This window comes from Stegastes partitus, unplaced genomic scaffold (assembly GCF_000690725.1).
Source record: "Stegastes partitus isolate 25-593 unplaced genomic scaffold, Stegastes_partitus-1.0.2 Scaffold1234, whole genome shotgun sequence".
Taxonomy (NCBI): domain Eukaryota; kingdom Metazoa; phylum Chordata; class Actinopteri; family Pomacentridae; genus Stegastes; species Stegastes partitus.
Window position 1 is genome coordinate 88,830 of NW_007578965.1, and position 16,521 is coordinate 105,350.

General features: G+C 40.1%; 2 protein-coding genes across 3 annotated transcripts in view; one reads left to right on the plus strand and one right to left on the minus strand.

Moving 5' to 3' along the window:
* Positions 1-4,213, minus strand: part of pik3cg (phosphatidylinositol-4,5-bisphosphate 3-kinase, catalytic subunit gamma) — a 20,949-nt gene extending 16,736 nt beyond the window's left edge. Inside the window, exons 1-4 of one of the 2 annotated variants that reach the window (XM_008297664.1) lie at positions 4,042-4,213; positions 1,374-1,592; positions 1,092-1,263; positions 737-999 (exon numbers count right to left, since the gene is read on the minus strand). In XM_008297664.1, the coding sequence (XP_008295886.1) occupies positions 737-999; positions 1,092-1,263; positions 1,374-1,589 (651 nt within the window). In that variant the 5' untranslated portion in view covers positions 1,590-1,592; positions 4,042-4,213. Of the gene's footprint in view, positions 1-736; positions 1,000-1,091; positions 1,264-1,373; positions 1,597-4,041 lie in introns of both variants that reach the window. The other variant, XM_008297663.1, reaches the window with a different exon arrangement.
* Positions 4,214-7,036: 2,823 nt separating this feature from the next.
* LOC103369066 (HMG box-containing protein 1-like) lies at positions 7,037-16,404 on the plus strand. The gene is made up of 12 exons (XM_008297665.1): positions 7,037-7,427; positions 8,639-8,746; positions 8,877-9,075; positions 10,105-10,228; positions 10,417-10,528; positions 10,698-10,798; positions 11,031-11,187; positions 11,275-11,419; positions 12,702-12,820; positions 13,009-13,192; positions 13,277-13,418; positions 13,546-16,404. The coding sequence occupies exons 1-12, from the start codon at positions 7,334-7,336 to the stop codon at positions 13,561-13,563; spliced, it is 1,503 nt and encodes a 500-aa protein (XP_008295887.1). The 5' UTR covers positions 7,037-7,333; the 3' UTR covers positions 13,564-16,404.
* Positions 16,405-16,521: the final 117 nt, after the last annotated feature.

Consider the following 16,521-nt stretch of genomic DNA (forward strand, 5'->3'; position numbering starts at 1 on the left):
GCACTTTACCTCAGAGAGAAACCTGTCAGGATGGATGACTGCACTATCTGTTGTTTTCAGGTTCTGCAGTATTAAGAGGTCCAGCATGCTGTGGTAAAGTTTTCACTATAACTTGTAAATATGTAAACAATGTAAACAAAGACGCACCGACCCTCAGCCAAGAAAACTTTCCCAAAGGAGACAATAAAGTACACTGCATTTGCATTGGCTGTATTGTAGCGTACGGTGTCGTGTCATAAACCTCCTGACCATCCATAGATTTTTTTAAATGATCCAAACATGCTGCTGTGCTACTTTACTGCCAGTCCTGACGGCGGTCCTGTAATAAGCTCACATCAGGGATACGTGAACTGCATATGAGACAAAATGTTGCATGAGAATGAACTTTCTCACAAGTTGAATAACTTCCTTATAAAACATGACTGCCTCAGTGTGAGAAACTCAGCGAGCCGAACAGCCATCAGATAAAGTCACGAGGAAACTGAGGTGAGATATCTCAGACGAAAGCAGCTTGTTTGTAGTGGGATTATAAATATGCAGGTTTAGGGGTGTAACTGCAGCAAATACTACATTTACACACAAATAGTCGCTTTGTAATAATTACACACAATAATATAAATGATTTCTGTGCAGGGCCTGAGAGCAAGGACGATGTGCCATAATGTGTTTGGGAGCATGTGAACTATATATAAGAAGCAGTTTATGAGGTGTTCATTCTAATAATATAATCTCACACCTTGGCGTGCAGGTGTTCAGGCAGCGGCTTGCGGGTCACCCACGGGTCCATGGAGTAAAGGTTTGGGTCGCGGTCCGACAGCTCGATGCGTCGCGGCGTCAGCAGCTTCCTGCGTGTGAACTCCAGCTCGTCGTCGTGGACGTTGCTGACGTCAGTGACATCGTAGCCGATCAGGTAGTTCAGGTAACGCTGGTACTGCTGAGACTCATCCGAGGGCTGCGGACGGGGAACCAGCTGGATCCGCCCCACGTCCTTCTTCAGAGCTTTGGAAATACAAGACACGTGTTTTACATCATCAAAACCCCCCAAAAGCACACCAGCTCTGTTTGTGACTGCAGGAGCAGCATCTTGGTACCTCTCCAGTAGCGAATGCAGTCTAGAGTCTGGAAGACCTGGTGCTTGTCGTAGATCTCACAAACGTTGCCTTTCTTCTGGTAGAGCAGGATGCAGTGGTCTGGAGAAAACCGCTGGTAGAAGTCAGGACAGAGATTTAAGGTCACGGCCTTCAGCCACACCTGAGCTTTCACCTGGGAAACAACAAATACGCATGAGAATCTATTTCATCCAATCACTACAACTCATGTCTAAAGGCACAAATTATCCCCGTTTGTGCCAATAAACAAGCCAATAAGCCGACCTGCTCTACGGTCCAGTTTCCAGCCACCTCCAGCAGCAGGGAGTCGGGGCCGTTTCCGCCCCTCGCCGCCGTGGGCAGCACAAACTCTACCGAGATCTGATCCATGGAGGAGCAGGACGATGAGGTGATGGCTTTCTTTCTCCTCCTCCTCCTTCGGTTCTCTTCTCGCAGGACTTCAGGCTCTTCGTCGCTCACCTGGATCTGCTGCCCGTCCATCGCCTAGCTTGAGGAGGATAAGGAGAGATGGAAACAGAAAAACACAACATGCTGGTCAAGCTGTGGTCATGTACAGCGGTCGACTGATGTCGCTTTTGATGTCATATTTTTGACAAGCAGAAGAATCAGGAATGTAAACACATCAACAAGAGACAGACATTTGTAGCTGCAGCCACCTGTTTTAGATCCATCAGAAAACTTTCAGAGCTACTGATTATCATCAGTAACTTCTATTCATTTGTCCAGTCACAGGGAAACTATTCTAATAAGGTCTTGTTTCTGTAGCTGGCTCTATTTTCTGGTGAAATAGGAAGCAGAGATGGGATGTGATAACTAACAAATGCTAACAGAGAGGCCATTTACTCCTGCTCTGACTAAACAAATTAATGCAGCGTTATTGATCGATTTCACTATTAATCAAATGCTCTTTAAATCACTTTGTCCATAAAATGCAGGCGGGCAGCTTTGGAAACTATTATTTCACCACTACGGCCACTGTTTTCTTTTGTGGTTGTTGGTGGAGACAAACTGTGTTTTGAATGTAATGGAAGCTGTTTTACTGAATCTAAGTGACGTCTCTCTCTGTATTTTCTCTTTGTTAAGCACTGAGATAGCGTTCTTCTCGTCATCTTGCAGTCCCCTTCTGTTAGGTATTGTTAAGTGATTATTTGGGTTGGATTAAGCGTTCACTTCACAGTTTAAACACAAAATAATGACTCAAAAAATGTGTCATCTTGTGTGGATTTCAACACTTCTACACTTTCATTAAACCGTGTTTTTAAACATAATTTACTGTTATTATAAGGCATGTTAAGCTTTTTAGAAGATGCTGTAATTATTTAACCATGATGATAAAATTCTCACCAAATGGTCAATACTGAAGGCCTGCTGTGTGGACTTTGTGAAGAAAAACGAAAAGGTGGGCAAAAAATTCATTAAAAAACTGTAAAAGTAGAAAATGTAGAAAACTATAAGGTCACAACAAATACGTATATAATTGGGTGACTGTTTAAAATTAATTTTAAAAACTATTTCTACTCAACCAGCCCTGATTTGCCTGAAAATTTACAGCCTAAACATTTATAAAGATTTCTGTGAAAGTTTAGATTTAAATTAAATAACTTGAGTGTTTGTTTTTTTTTACCATTGACATTTGAGGCTATGTTTGAACGACAATATCTCCGACGCTATTAAAGATAAAAACATGAGATTATCTGTTATTTCTCATCCTGTCATTGATTCAGAATCGAGGACAAATATATCAAATAATCTCCAATTACGGGTAACTTGAAATATTTTTTAAAAAGCCATCATGAAAAGTGTCATCTTAAGCCATCCTAGTGATATTTTCTGGACCACATGTAGCTACATGTCACACTAATCACATAACAAAACATAGAGAATACTGTTTAATATGAAATAATTGGCCACAAAACTGAAAAGAAACCTACTTTAGTTGAACTTTCAGAACTGATTGACATTTATGACATATTGGACCAAAAAACATATTAGTAGAAAGCCTGATCTAAGTAGAACAGGACTTGTCATATTTCTAACATAATCACACAATAAAAACTGATACTATCTTAAATAATCCCTGTTTAGTTATATTAAAAAAACAAGGTTCAATTAAATCAGAGATCATCAAGCAGGAGGCCTCTGATCATTTGAGAGGGAACAATAATTTAAAAAATGACATTTCATTTTTATTCCACAGATGGTGACGGCTCTGTGACATTGGATCTATATTGGAAAAAACAATAAACGATCAAAAAACACATCTCTCTCTGTTAAAACCCAAAAAGATTCAGGTTCTAATGACAGAAAACAAGTATTGACACTCGTCTCACTTCTAAACTGCACTCCACAAGTGAACAACAACAAAAATGATGACTATATGGATGATAAGCTCGTGTTTAGCTGTGAATGTGGTGTTTAACTGAAATACAGGCCAGATCACTATATGAACAGAATCAGAAATGTGGGTTTTGTAGGACATGATGGCAGTATTATTAAAAACAACATGATGGATTAGTAGTTTCAACAGTGTAGTCTGACTTTTTATAAACTCCTGGGTCCCTACTAAGAACTCTGACTACACTAAAGTGAAGATTAAAATCCTGTCCACAGTCTGAAGTGTTCAGAAGTCATAGGATTGCTGCTGGAGTTTCCCTTCTGCTTCTTTCACATCAGCAGAGGAAGCTTTGAAAAGCAGGAAGCAAAAAGCAGCCGCAGCATGGATGAACTAAAACTGTACACAGACTGTGTGCTGTGTTCACAAACACCTTCAGGTCCGCTCATAAAACTCACTTTGACCGCTCACTGGGCAGTAAATTAAAGCGTACATGAGGAGGAACAGTGTCGGAGCTGGTTAGCCTGCGGTGTAACGGTACAGCTGCCCGAATAATCACAGACAAGAAATAAGAGAGTAAAGCTGCTGCTGCTGACTCACCAATGAACGCAGACGGCAACGAAAGCCCGAACCGTGGAGGAAGACTTCGGCATTTATGCTAAATGAAGAGAGCACAGACTGAGTAAAACTGTTTCTGAGTTTGTGTCCAAAGCCTGGATGAAGGAAATGCTGCGTTTCTACCCACAGCGGTTGTCAAACTCACCGGTTAACTTTCTCTAGTCACAACAGGAACAGCACATCCGGCTTCCCTTCAAAATAAAACACCAGCCCAGCGTCATAAGGCAAACCCACAAACCTAAAACTACAAAAATGTGTTTTTTAAGGATAATAAAGGAGAAATTGTGATCTGTTGTTGAAAATGGGACTTAGAAAACGTCCTTGTCCTTAACAACAACAACAACAACAACAACAACAACAATAATAATACAATAAACTTTATGTATAGAGCACTTTTCAAAACAAATGCTTCAAAGTGCTTTCCAATAAACATAAATTGAAATTGAAATAAAACAAAGCACACAGATTAAGATAAAAATAGAATAACAACAAAATAAAGCACACAAATTATTAGTAGTAGTATAATAAGTCTATGACTACTTTAGCATTATTAAATAATAACATTTGTCCTGGTTTAAATATTGTCTTATCATGATGGTAAATAATCAGAAGGTTAAAAATAAAGATATGTGAGAAAGGTGCTGTGCTTTAGTAAACTGATGCTCAGAAAACATTGTGCAAGGCACGTGTTCAGGACACCAGAGGTGACGTTTTGATGTGAACATGACACACAGCTCCTGAACATGAAGACAGAATCAGGCGATTATGAAACATTAGTGGCTCTGCGATGCACATTAGGTAAGTAAATGGATTTGGTGACAATGCTTAGTTAGTGCACTGTGGATGAATAATTTAGAATAAATCAGTAAATGTGGTTGTCAGAAAAATGATCCACCACACAGACTGCAGGATGTGTCTGCATCAACACAAAAACAGACACACAAAAGATTAATTTACCTAAAATGAGGATGAATTTACATTTTTGAAAATCCTCCTTAGGAATGACTAGTTTAAAATTAACATGGGATAGTATTAAATGTGTGACTAAAGTTGACCTCTTTCAGTCTTTTATTTTGTAAACGTTTCATTGCTATGTATTGTTGTAAAGATATAAAATGATCAACAGGAAATCTTCACATGTGATCGTGTCTAACTTGATTTTTCCTGTCTTCTTGTAGTTCCACACTGTGACCACTTGAGGACAGTGACACTAAACATTATGTTAATTATCAGTGACATTGTACAACTGTTTTATTTACATTTTTTTATTGATGTTATTTTTTTTACTATTGATTTTAGACATAATTTTACTGTGATCAGGCCACTTCTGTATTGTTTTAAAGACTTTCTGACTATAAAGATGTGTTACTCTCACACCTAAACAAAAATTGTCTTGCATGGTGACTAAAACTTTAAATCATCTTTTACTTAGTAATTCTGTTTATTTAAAGAAATTTAAACCCATTAACTGGTTCAGTGTGCTAAACTGACTCCAGGATTGGCTCAAAGTGTGACGTAACTGCAACACATTGATTATTCACTCATTTAACACAATAGTTGTTGTCTGTGCAGATTTGATTTGCAGATTAATTTGCCAAAAAAACACAACATCACACAGCAAACTCTGCCATGTGTTGGACACTCTGACTATGGTTTTACTTTGTCCTTCCTGCAGCAGTGACACAACTATAATTACACTAAAGAATGTACTTAAGGTCTTTATATAGCAGTTACAAACATGTGTCTGAAACAACAAGAGTAGGCCAGGAAAGGTTTATTTGGCTGAAACTGTTTGATCCATTACAGCTGATAAGAAGTCTGTCTCCTGCTATTCACATTCATTTATAATTACAGAGAACTTCACGTACTCTAGAGACTATCAAGAGTCAATAAACAGATGATGGTTTCTCTTTCGTTTCACAGTGTGTTGAAAAGCAAATGTGTTCATTATACGGGGGGTTAGATGTTTTTTTTGTTTTTTTTACTGCCAGTTGTGGCTCTTTGCCATGTTTCACCATTTGAACCCACCCAGTGTTTTATTGTTGTGGTGATGATAATGAAGACAGCAAGCTAGCGCTGAACTGACCAATGAGAGCGCGAGAATCCGTTGATTGACACCACGTCCAGCCAATAGGAGAGCTTGAGAAACTGTGTTTATACCAGCCCCCTTTTCCGTACAAGGCGACTGTTTTGGTGAGTTAAGGAAAGTTCATTGAAATCATTTATGGGTTTTAAAGCGTCGAATTTAAGAAGTGACTTTACAATTTGAATGATTTTTTCTTAAACTTGGTATAGGAGTAACAACGTGAAGCTGACAACGTTTGTTTCTGGTCGTAAATACAGTTTCGCTTGTCGCTCCGTAAAGCTTCATTGTTGACGTTAGTTGTTTTGTTGTAATACCTTTTGCGCAATAGGATGGAGCGTCCATTTTACTCCGTTTAATCACATTTTCACACTCCGAAATCCGTCGTGACATTAATTTGTCGGCTAAATTAGCGGCAACACAGCTTTTGGTCGTCTTTTCCTCTGTTGGTCGACGTAACAACAGGATTTCAACGGCACTTTGTTTCGTGACAAATAGCGCAGCTTCGTCTGAAGTTGTACAAAGCGTCAAAACGTTGACAGTCGAAACGTTTAATGCCACTCGACAGTGTCACAACATTAAAGGCGATGTGGGTGATTCATTTGGTGCTTTTTTTACTCGTTTTGACCGTTTAATTCAGTTGTATTGTCGCTGCCCTTCTCGGTATTGAATGAATGAGCTTTTGTGCGCATGCGCGCAGGATCTCAAAAGTTTATAAACAAGACGTGGTCACATGACGAGAAAAATTATGAAATATATAAATATATTAGAGGGGAACGCGTTGTTATCGTGTGTACGTGTTTGAAATTGAACACTTTGAAACACTGTATATTACTATATTCTTACATTATCTTATATTCTTCTTACATTTTTCCTGAATAGTGAACTTGAGCTGTGAAAATGTGTCTAAACTTAGGAGTGTTATGAGGTAACCAGTGTTACCCTATGTCACCCCAACCATTTATAGCCTATACATTACAGCTCAGTGGAGGATTATGTTTCTGTGTACGACTGTGGGCGGGTGGCGCAGTGGGATTTTGGAACATGGCCAGTGTGGATACATATGTTTAGATTAGCCTTACCTCTGGGTCATGTGTTTTAAAACCTTAATAATTATTAAAACAAACAAAAAAAAAAAAGTAGAATGTGTCAGTGTATCAGTCTGCTCTCTACATGTTTCAGTGAGTGGACATGATGGTGTGGGAGGTGGTGACTCCAGCTGTGCTGCCAAGTGATCCCAAATATCACAACCTGCAGGAGCCCGAGCCTCAGGCTGAACACACAGGTAACCACAGAGCAGAGGGCTGCAGCTGCTACACTTCCATTACTGACACAGAACTCTTAAAGGGGCACTACAGGGGTTTAGCGTTGCACTACGGTAAAGTTAAGGAATTCATAAAAAGATGGATAACAAAGAGAGGTCGACAATCACATTATACCGACTTTGGATCCCCAGTATTAAGTGAAATTGTAAAAAATCCTAAAGTGCCTTGTAGTGTTTTGTCAGACCCTCCCTGTCTGGCTGACAGCTGTGTTTTTACACCTCTACACCTCCTGTCTGTAACAGAGACTTTCCATCAACAGTGTGTATTTTCCGAGGCCATGTCAAAATAACCCTAATGACATCACTAGGGGTCCTTTCTTCAGATTTTGGGAAAAGCAGCAGAGAACAAAATATAATTGAGTGAGTTTATGTTCATGTGTAAAATTGGTGCAGTTTGCCTTTAACTACCAACCAGCTGCTGGATTACTTGTTAAATTTGCAAGTTGTTATCTGCAAACATTATTGTTGTTATCATCTAATATTTAGTGTTAACTTACAGTTACAAATTTAAAATAATAGTTAAAAAAAATACACCACTATTTATAAAATACCCTTTCTTTAATCTAATTTTAGAGTTTTAGAAAGGTTTGTGTCATTTTTCAAAGAAATGTGCTTTCCATACAATAATAAGCAAACTAAAGACCCTTTTAGTCTGGATTTTAATTGATTTTATTCATTTTATTTTAATTATTTCCTTGACTTATTATTTATACATTCTAGTTTGTTTTATGTCTTTTTTACATTCCACTGTTATTTCGGTCTTGTTTTGCTGCTGAGAATGTTTGACTTAGCGTGCCTCTGGCGTTTCCTCATTCTATTTATTAATTTCCTCAACTCCTCGCTGGTGTTTTTATTGAGTCATCATTTACAACACAATTGTTTATGAGGGGATTGGGATTGATGAGGTCGGAGGGCATTGTTTTTTTGTTTCCTTTTGGTTCTCTAAAGCACTTGTGTTCCATCCTATTTGAATGAAAAGTGCTTTTCAAACAAAGCCTGATGGATTAATAATACTTTGGAACTGTGAGTCAGTACATTATACATGATACATTCTAGATGCTACATCCATCTATGAACAAAGCTACTTGTAATTAACCCTGTAAAGCTCCTAACTAGTCCAGGATGCTTCTTACCCCGGTAATCTCCTTGTGTTGCTTTGCTGTCACATTCAGGAATGGTGATGGATACAGATGGAGACCAGTCACATGATCCGCTCCGCTGTGACGAACATTTCCCCTCCTCACCTGACTTTCCCACCAGCGACAGCTACATGGAATATGGTAAAGAGAACATAAGCTAGCATCAGGTTTAACACAGAACAACATGATGCCTGTGGACCCCCAGTTTTCCAGATGATAAATTATCTTTCCGAACTGACCACTTCAGCTGGGGTTTGTTTTCTTCTCCCAGACGACCTCCCAGATCTACAGGAGGTTCGAGAAGAAGCAACAGCAGCACCTGTGTACCAGGTGGAGGTGGGCGTGTCGCACCAGGAGCGACATGCACACGCACACAACTCGCCGCCTCCAGACACACACTGGCTGACGCAGCTGGCACACATCGCCACTGGACCTCAGAGCCCACTGTTACAGGAGCCTCCTCGCAGCAGGTAGGTGCTCTCTGTACTTGAGTCTTATATTCTAAAGATATCATCATCAACAGCAGGACGAATAGTTCTGTGTCTCACAATCCAAACTACAACCTAAAAGAACATAAACAAGCAGTGCAACCCCACCCACCCATTTTTGAATCCCTGCCAAAGAAGTCAAACGTTTTCTTTATCTATGTTTTTAATAACTGCTTTAAGTGTTTCAATATGTGTAATATTTGTACATATAGAAGCAGATGTCAGAGTCAGCCTTGCAACGTGTCACTTGTAATTTGTAGAAAGTAAACTTCTCCTCAGATTGTAAAAATTCCCAGAAACAGCTCTGAGGAAATTCCCTGTGTGCTGTCATGGTAGTGATGGTGGAAACAAAGCTGTATGAATCACCATGAAGCAGTTGTGTTGAAAATGGCTCAATGTTTTGACACATCTGATAAAATCCAAAACCAGCTGGCTCATTCCGTGCTGCTGCCTGGGTACACATGGATTTATTCTGAGACAATAAAATAGTTGGAACACAAGTGAACTTACTGCTTTTATCATGATTTTGTTCAATGAAGCTGATCAGTCACATCAAACAGAGTCGAGAAGTTCTGGTTGAGTAACCTGTTAAACCTCAGCAGGCACTATGACTGGATCTGTTGGTGTTACAGGAACGTCATGAATCTGTGCAAACCGCACATATTACCATGTGTCATTGTTGTCTATTGTAATACAAGGTTTTTCCTGCAAAAAGAAATGTTTGGTGCCTCATCAAAGAGGTTTTAGCCAGCGCCAAAGGAAAACCACCAAATGCTAAAAAAAAAACAACACATTTTTAACCAGTTTTTGTCAACTGTGGCTGCATTTAGTGCAGTCGTTTTTATTTATCAGATGATCAGAAATAACAGGAAAATGCATAGATTTCTGAGTCATGCTTACTGTTGTGTGTAGTCGCCCTCCAAAGGCCCATTCTGATGCAGGAGAAACCCTGTAGTTCGGTGTCAGGGGATTTTCTCAGCATTCACACATCAAAGCCTCTGTCATTTTCAGCCCGTCTTCAGTCTGCATCCCGAGCACCAGCAGTGATCTACATTCCTACGCTCGGCCTCCTCCTCTCCCCAGCAGCACCTTGTCGTCCTCCAGGGGTCACCTCAGGGAGCGCCGGCGCAGCAGGGTAGACCAAACGTTTACTGTATAGTCACTGTCGCTCACCGGAGCCCCCTTACAGCACTACGTCCATTGGAAATGACTGTTAAACACTGAGTTGTTTGGTGTTTAGATCTGTGTGGCTTACAGTATGCATGAAGGCAGCTGATTCGTCCCAGTCGTGCCCGTTCATGCTTCTCCTTCCTGTTTCCACAGAAGAGCAGTGAGTGTGGCTCTGCAGTGTCAACCAGATCCTCTCTGTCTGACGATGAGGACATGGGCTGGAGCTTCTCCTGCCCACCCACCGCCTGGCACTGCTTTGTCAAAGGTAGACACACAAACACACAGTCAGTTCAAGTACAGAAACAAGGCACTGTACTTGAATGTAAATGTACTGAAACAAACAAAAAAAAAGGTAAACATTTACAAGAATCTCAAGGATGTAATGTATTTGTGTGTCATTGACGTGATGAAGAGCTGCTCCTCTCTGTCAACAGGAAGTCATGTACGTTTCCACAGTGGCTCTAATGTGAAGTGGCAGGACGTTGAGGACCTGGAGGAAGACTCTGCTGATGAGGAGCAGTCCAGATTTCTGAAGGTACACTAAACAAGCAGCAGACTGACAGGCATTTATGATACATGTATATTTTCTGATTTAGCATCTCTGGTACGACTTGATAGCTGCAGAGTCTTTAGTTGAGTTTGATATTATTACCAGCAGCACCACCTGCGCTGCATGCTGACAATTAAAGGCAAAACTTGTGTATTGAAAAATTAGCAAGATAAAATAGCACCACATTGTGTAGAAACAACTGCTCGCTCTTTTGCAGAGTTATGGCTCTGAGGGTCTGCAGCTGGTGGAGCATGCAGAGATTGTTTTGTCTGGTCAGGCTGTCCTACAGCTGACCTTTGACCCTGGGGCATTTGGATGTACCCCCATTACTGCCCGCTGCCAACTTGATCACCCCTTCTATGTCAAAAACAAAGGTAAGAGTGTTGTTGAGGAGAAAACACTGAAAGCATTTAAATTAGAACATTATAAAGACTGTTTCACTCTGTCCGTCCTTCTGCCAGGGTGGTCGTCATTCTACCCGAGCCTGACAGTGGTGCATTATGGGATACCATGCTATGAAATGGAAGTAGGAGACGTGTGCCTTCCTCCGGGACACAGAGATGCAAAGCACACGGATGATTCACTGGTCTTTGACACGTTCAAAAGGTAAAGCAGAACACTGTGTAGCTCATGGGTAGTTTTCACTGAAGTCGAATGTACATTAGTTTTTAATTTAGTTAGCGTGTCTTTAAACAACAATCAGGTTTCTTTCTGTAATCATTCATCCTGTTCATACTGGAAACCAGAAAATCATTACATAATGTGTTCTGGTGAAACTGATATGGGGGGTAACATGAATGTAATATGTTAATATTTAACAGACACCTCCACAGCAGCAGCCTTTCCTCATTGAGTTATCTTGTTGAGCTTCAGTGGAAATATAGTTAGTATGGTGAATTTTCTACTAAAACCTTTGGGAGAAATTCACTTGGTCTGTCAAAGTCAGACCACTGAAGGCTCATTTTAGCTTCGCTTTAGATTTGTAGGCCCTGCGATAGACTGGTGACCTGTCCAGGGTGTCCCCTGCCTTTGCCCTAAGTCGGCTGGGATAGGCTCCAGCCCCCCATGACCCTAGTGAGGATTAAGCGGTGGATAGATAATGGATGGATAGATTTAGATTTGTAGTCCACACTGCCCAGAATGAAGATTTTGTTCCCATCATTTACACTGTAAGTGCATTTGACAGAGCCACTATGTATTCCATTATTTTTAAGTGCAATTTGAAGTAGGAAAAGTTCATGGAAACAGCAAAATTCTAAAACATGTCAACAACTTCACAACAGAGTTTCTAAACCCGCTTGAGGTGGTTTATTGCTTTTTTGAAAAAAGCTGTAATGCATTTTTTTGAGGGACAGAAACCTTTTCCAAACAGGTTCTGAACATGTAACTCACATGACTGATCAGCTGTTTCCACTTCTGTTGTTGTGTTTGTCTCCAGACAGCATGAAACATGTCCAATAACAGCTGACATCAAAGAATAATTACAACTTCCTCAACTGAAAATACCTCCATATGACTTCTCTCCATTTTGTTAGTTTCTTCTTCTAAAGCTGGTTTTGTTTCCACCTTCTTCTACTGTTTATTACAACTAATGTATCCTACAGCGCCGCCCTCTGATGACACCACAGCCCAGTTTATCTGCTAAAAGCACTTAATCCAAACAAGTCTTAATTCACAGTTTCTTTTTTAAATTGTGTGCAACATTTCAAAAGTTTGCTTCAAATTCACTTGACGATCATATGGAAACATGGCTAATGACCTTGGATATCTTTAAATATGGTTATAGGCTCAAGAAATTGCAAACTTATCTGTTAAAGCTGTTTTAAACCCAAACTGGCAGAATGCTGTGTTTGAAAGGCCTGTGTTTGTGTGTGTGGCTCTTCCTCAGTTATGACTTCACTCCTCTGGACTCCTCTGCGGTTTACGTGTTGAGCAGTATGGCCAGACGGCGACACGCCTCCCAGTCCAGCGGGGGAGCTGTTTCTCCAGACAGAGACATGTTACAAGGTCCTCTATTATAACCATTCATTGTGTGAATAAACAGAAACATGAGGATAAAATACAAGAATACAGATACAGTCTAGCAAAGCAGAGGATGCACTGCATAAAAAAATAAAAACCAGGCAGCTGTAATTGTCAGGTCTGTGCTTTGATGGTGCTCCTCCAATCTTATGTGAACTGTTTACAACTCACAGACCCGCACAGTCCCAGTCATTCCCACTCCAGTCAGCAAAAGGCAGCCAAAGGCCGGCCTGTCAGCGCACAGGGAGGCAACACTGCCACGCCAACCAAGTGCAAGCGGCCAATGAACGCCTTCATGCTGTTTGCCAAGAAGTTCAGAGTGGAGTACACGCAGATGTACCCAGGCAAGGACAACAGGTAGGTGTAATCCTCCACGTGTGTTGTGAATTTGTATTGTGTATCCGTGTGTGATACGTGATAATGTTTGTGTCTGTGTTGTAGAGCGATCAGCGTCCTCCTCGGCGAGCGGTGGAAGAAAATGCGAAGCGAGGAGCGCCGCGCTTTCACCATACAGGCCAAAGCACTCGCCGACGAGCAGAAGAGACTCAACCCAGACTGCTGGAAACGCAAACGAACCAACTCTGTAGGGACACACACACACACACACACACACACACACACAGAGACACACACACACACACACACACACAGACACACACTGCTTCACTCAGCTTTGTACTTCTCTCTGATTCTTCCTCTTTGTCCAACAGGGTTGTCAAGGAAATTAAGGCTACAGAGAAGAAAAGAGGACAACTGACAGAGCCTGTAGGAGTACAAACACACACTCTCTCACACATATTCAGAAGTGACAAGGAAAAAAAAAACAGCTATGCACAACCCCATCCTATGCTTCAGTACTATATTTAATGTTGTCTTGATCTCCCAAATTTGTGAGATTCTCATGAATCTTGTTACAGTGAAAATCGAGCAGCAGCCTCTGCTTTAGCAAACACTTGAAGCTCCTCTCAAAAAAAAAAGTCACTTCTCTTTTTCTTGCTTTTTTTCGAAGGTGCTACACGTAACATTTTGAAGTGCTACAAATCGTTATTTGTTAATAGGAATTCTAACAAGGTGTCAAACGTTGACCTTTAATGCTGCAGAGCACCGTAGTGTTTCCTACTAGAAGACATTTTTCCAAACGAATCTACAAAGCAGATCAGCGGGTTTTAGCGACGACTGGAGTTCGTCTCCACGCATGATTTTACAGCAATGTGACAATACAAAAAAACACAAGAGACTCTGATTCATTTCGGTTTCTCACTATATGCTTGAAACAGGTGGAAGTTGTGGTGCTGTAACCTTTTAGCCAAAGTAGAGAATGTAGCTATTTTCCCAAAATTATATATATATTACACAATACGAAATATACAATTGATATTTTTTGCCTGTATTATTTGTACTTGGACTCAGTGTTATTGCACAAGACTATATATATATTTTAACTTTGCTTTCATTTAATTTATCGTATAATGTTTAGTTAATAAACTAATGTATACCATAAGTTCTTAATAGGGGCCTGGGTTTTTATTCACCTCACCTAAACAGAGAATAACGTTATTAGAGACAACTGAGTCTAATTTTTACCAGTTTTTAAATTGTTTTATTGTAGTAAAAAGACTCCACTAGCACTTACGTTTTTCCCTGTACAGGTCACTTGTGGAGTTACGGTCAGTGGCACTCACCAAAGCCTAATATGTACATCCTTGAGGATATGTTTAGTGCAGGTTCTTCCTCATAAAACATTTGCAAAGCCAGTTTTTAGGGCACATTGCTGCGTATCCTGGAGCATTACTGCCACCTGTTGATCAGTCATCGGCAGGACTTGTCAGCAGTGTGATCATGATCAAAACCAGGATGGCTTTGGTGCTACTAGAGGTCTAAAACTCCACAAGGAACCTTTAAAAGAACCCCCAGAATTACTACCTAAAGCTGTTATTCTGAAACATGAAAAAAGGGTCGAATTTCTCTCCTTGAGGGAAACAAACAAAGATATATTGTTTTTGGTATTCATGCTGTTGAAATGTTGAATACCTCCGATCCCCTCATTTTCCCTTCTGTTTTTATTAGAGAAGAGCCTTTTATTTGATGATTTGCAGTAATTTAACATCATCAGTACAAATCCAAATGGATGCACATAGTATACATTAAATTTCCATGGTAGCTCAGGCAGCAGGATGAAGTAGGGCTTTGATTTGGACTTGTCAGCTACCTACACTGCTGAAGTGACCCTGAGCAAGACAATGCTTTCCCCCAGCATCTGTAAGGGAAGACAGAAAACACACTCTTCTTGATTTTAACATCTCTGTGTGCCATAATAAGAATCTTTAGCTTTGTTGTATGGAAGTATAATGAAAGATAAATAAATACAGGTGACGGCTGATGAGTGTTCTTGTTGCTCAAAGGTTTAATTACAGCCTTTCCATAGAAAAAAAAATATGGCTCCTGCTGAACCAGTTAGCTACCATAGGTTTGAGACTTTTTTGTTTGTTCTGTTCCTTGATAAAAAGTCTTGCATAGTAAAAAACACAGTGGCTGCCCACTCCCACTCTCTAGCCACTGTCATTCAGGTAGTGTGCACACTGAGAAAAATGTAAACATTTAATGACTCAAATTGAACCAAACTGATATAATCAGTGATCAACAGTTACTGTGAACACTTGGTGGAGCTCACTGAACCAAAGTGGGCTTCACTAGTCATTCAATATGATCAGGAATCAGAGAAAAATACAAGGTTTTTTTTAAAATCAGGATTTTTTGATTTTGTGTGTGTCAGAAATAAGCAAGATAGTTTTCTTTAAATCTCTTTGGATGTGATTACATGCACTTGTAAGCTTCAAAGAGAGAAGAGATGTTTGCATCTTGTGCCCTAGAGGTTGAGGCTGACTTAGAGTTTCAAATAAAAAGGAATATTACGCATGAAGAACTCATTTTTCCTGTCAAACAGCCCTCAAAATTGATTATACGTGTCTGAATATTCTGATCTGGCTCCTGTCAGAAATCAGATGAGGCAACATATCTGTTTATTTATGAAGAATTTTTCCCTGAAAAACAAGACCCAGTGCTGAACAAATATTATCTTTAAGAAAAGAAATCTGCCTTGGTAATGTGATATTACCTCGAGTGCATGTAAACACACCCACTGCAAACATGGTCTGGAATTCAGCAGGTATATGGGAACCCAGCTGTGTGAGGCTTCAGAAATGTCACTTGATTTGATGAGAGTAGGTGTATGTAGATTTATTATCCATGCAAAGTGTGAAGGCAGGATGGGAAAAACCTTTAAATACCCCCAGGATGGGCACTCATATTCTCACTGCATAACGAGGTTTATTCTTAATGCACTATATACACTTTATCTTATGTGACTGCTACAGTATCATGTGTAATGACAAATATTAAAATGATTATATAGAAATATATCTATTTTTTGGTTTGACTTAATCTTTGGTAACTTTTCATGGTTGTGCTTTGGATCATTTTGTCTTTGCTATCATGTCGTGTACAGGTCGATCAGGGGAGACAATGCAATACATTGTGTGATAGTAAAAATAAAAGCGTGATACATCTGCTCTGTGTCTTCACTTGTTTGAGGAGAAATGACTCAGGGTCTAATGTAGACAAGACTTGACAAGAATATCTTTCCCTACCAGCCTAAGTCTGAGCGGGACCACTTCTCCTGCTGTCTC

Excerpts from the sequence above, each read along its gene's own strand:
- LOC103369066 (XM_008297665.1), top strand. The coding sequence starts at position 7,334 with ATGATGGTGTGGGAGGTGGTGACTCCAGCTGTGCTGCCAAGTGATCCC. Across the intron at positions 8,747-8,876 it reads CGACAGCTACATGGAATATG|ACGACCTCCCAGATCTACAG; the intron begins GTAAAGAGAACA and ends TTCTTCTCCCAG. Across the intron at positions 11,188-11,274 it reads CTTCTATGTCAAAAACAAAG|GGTGGTCGTCATTCTACCCG; the intron begins GTAAGAGTGTTG and ends TCCTTCTGCCAG.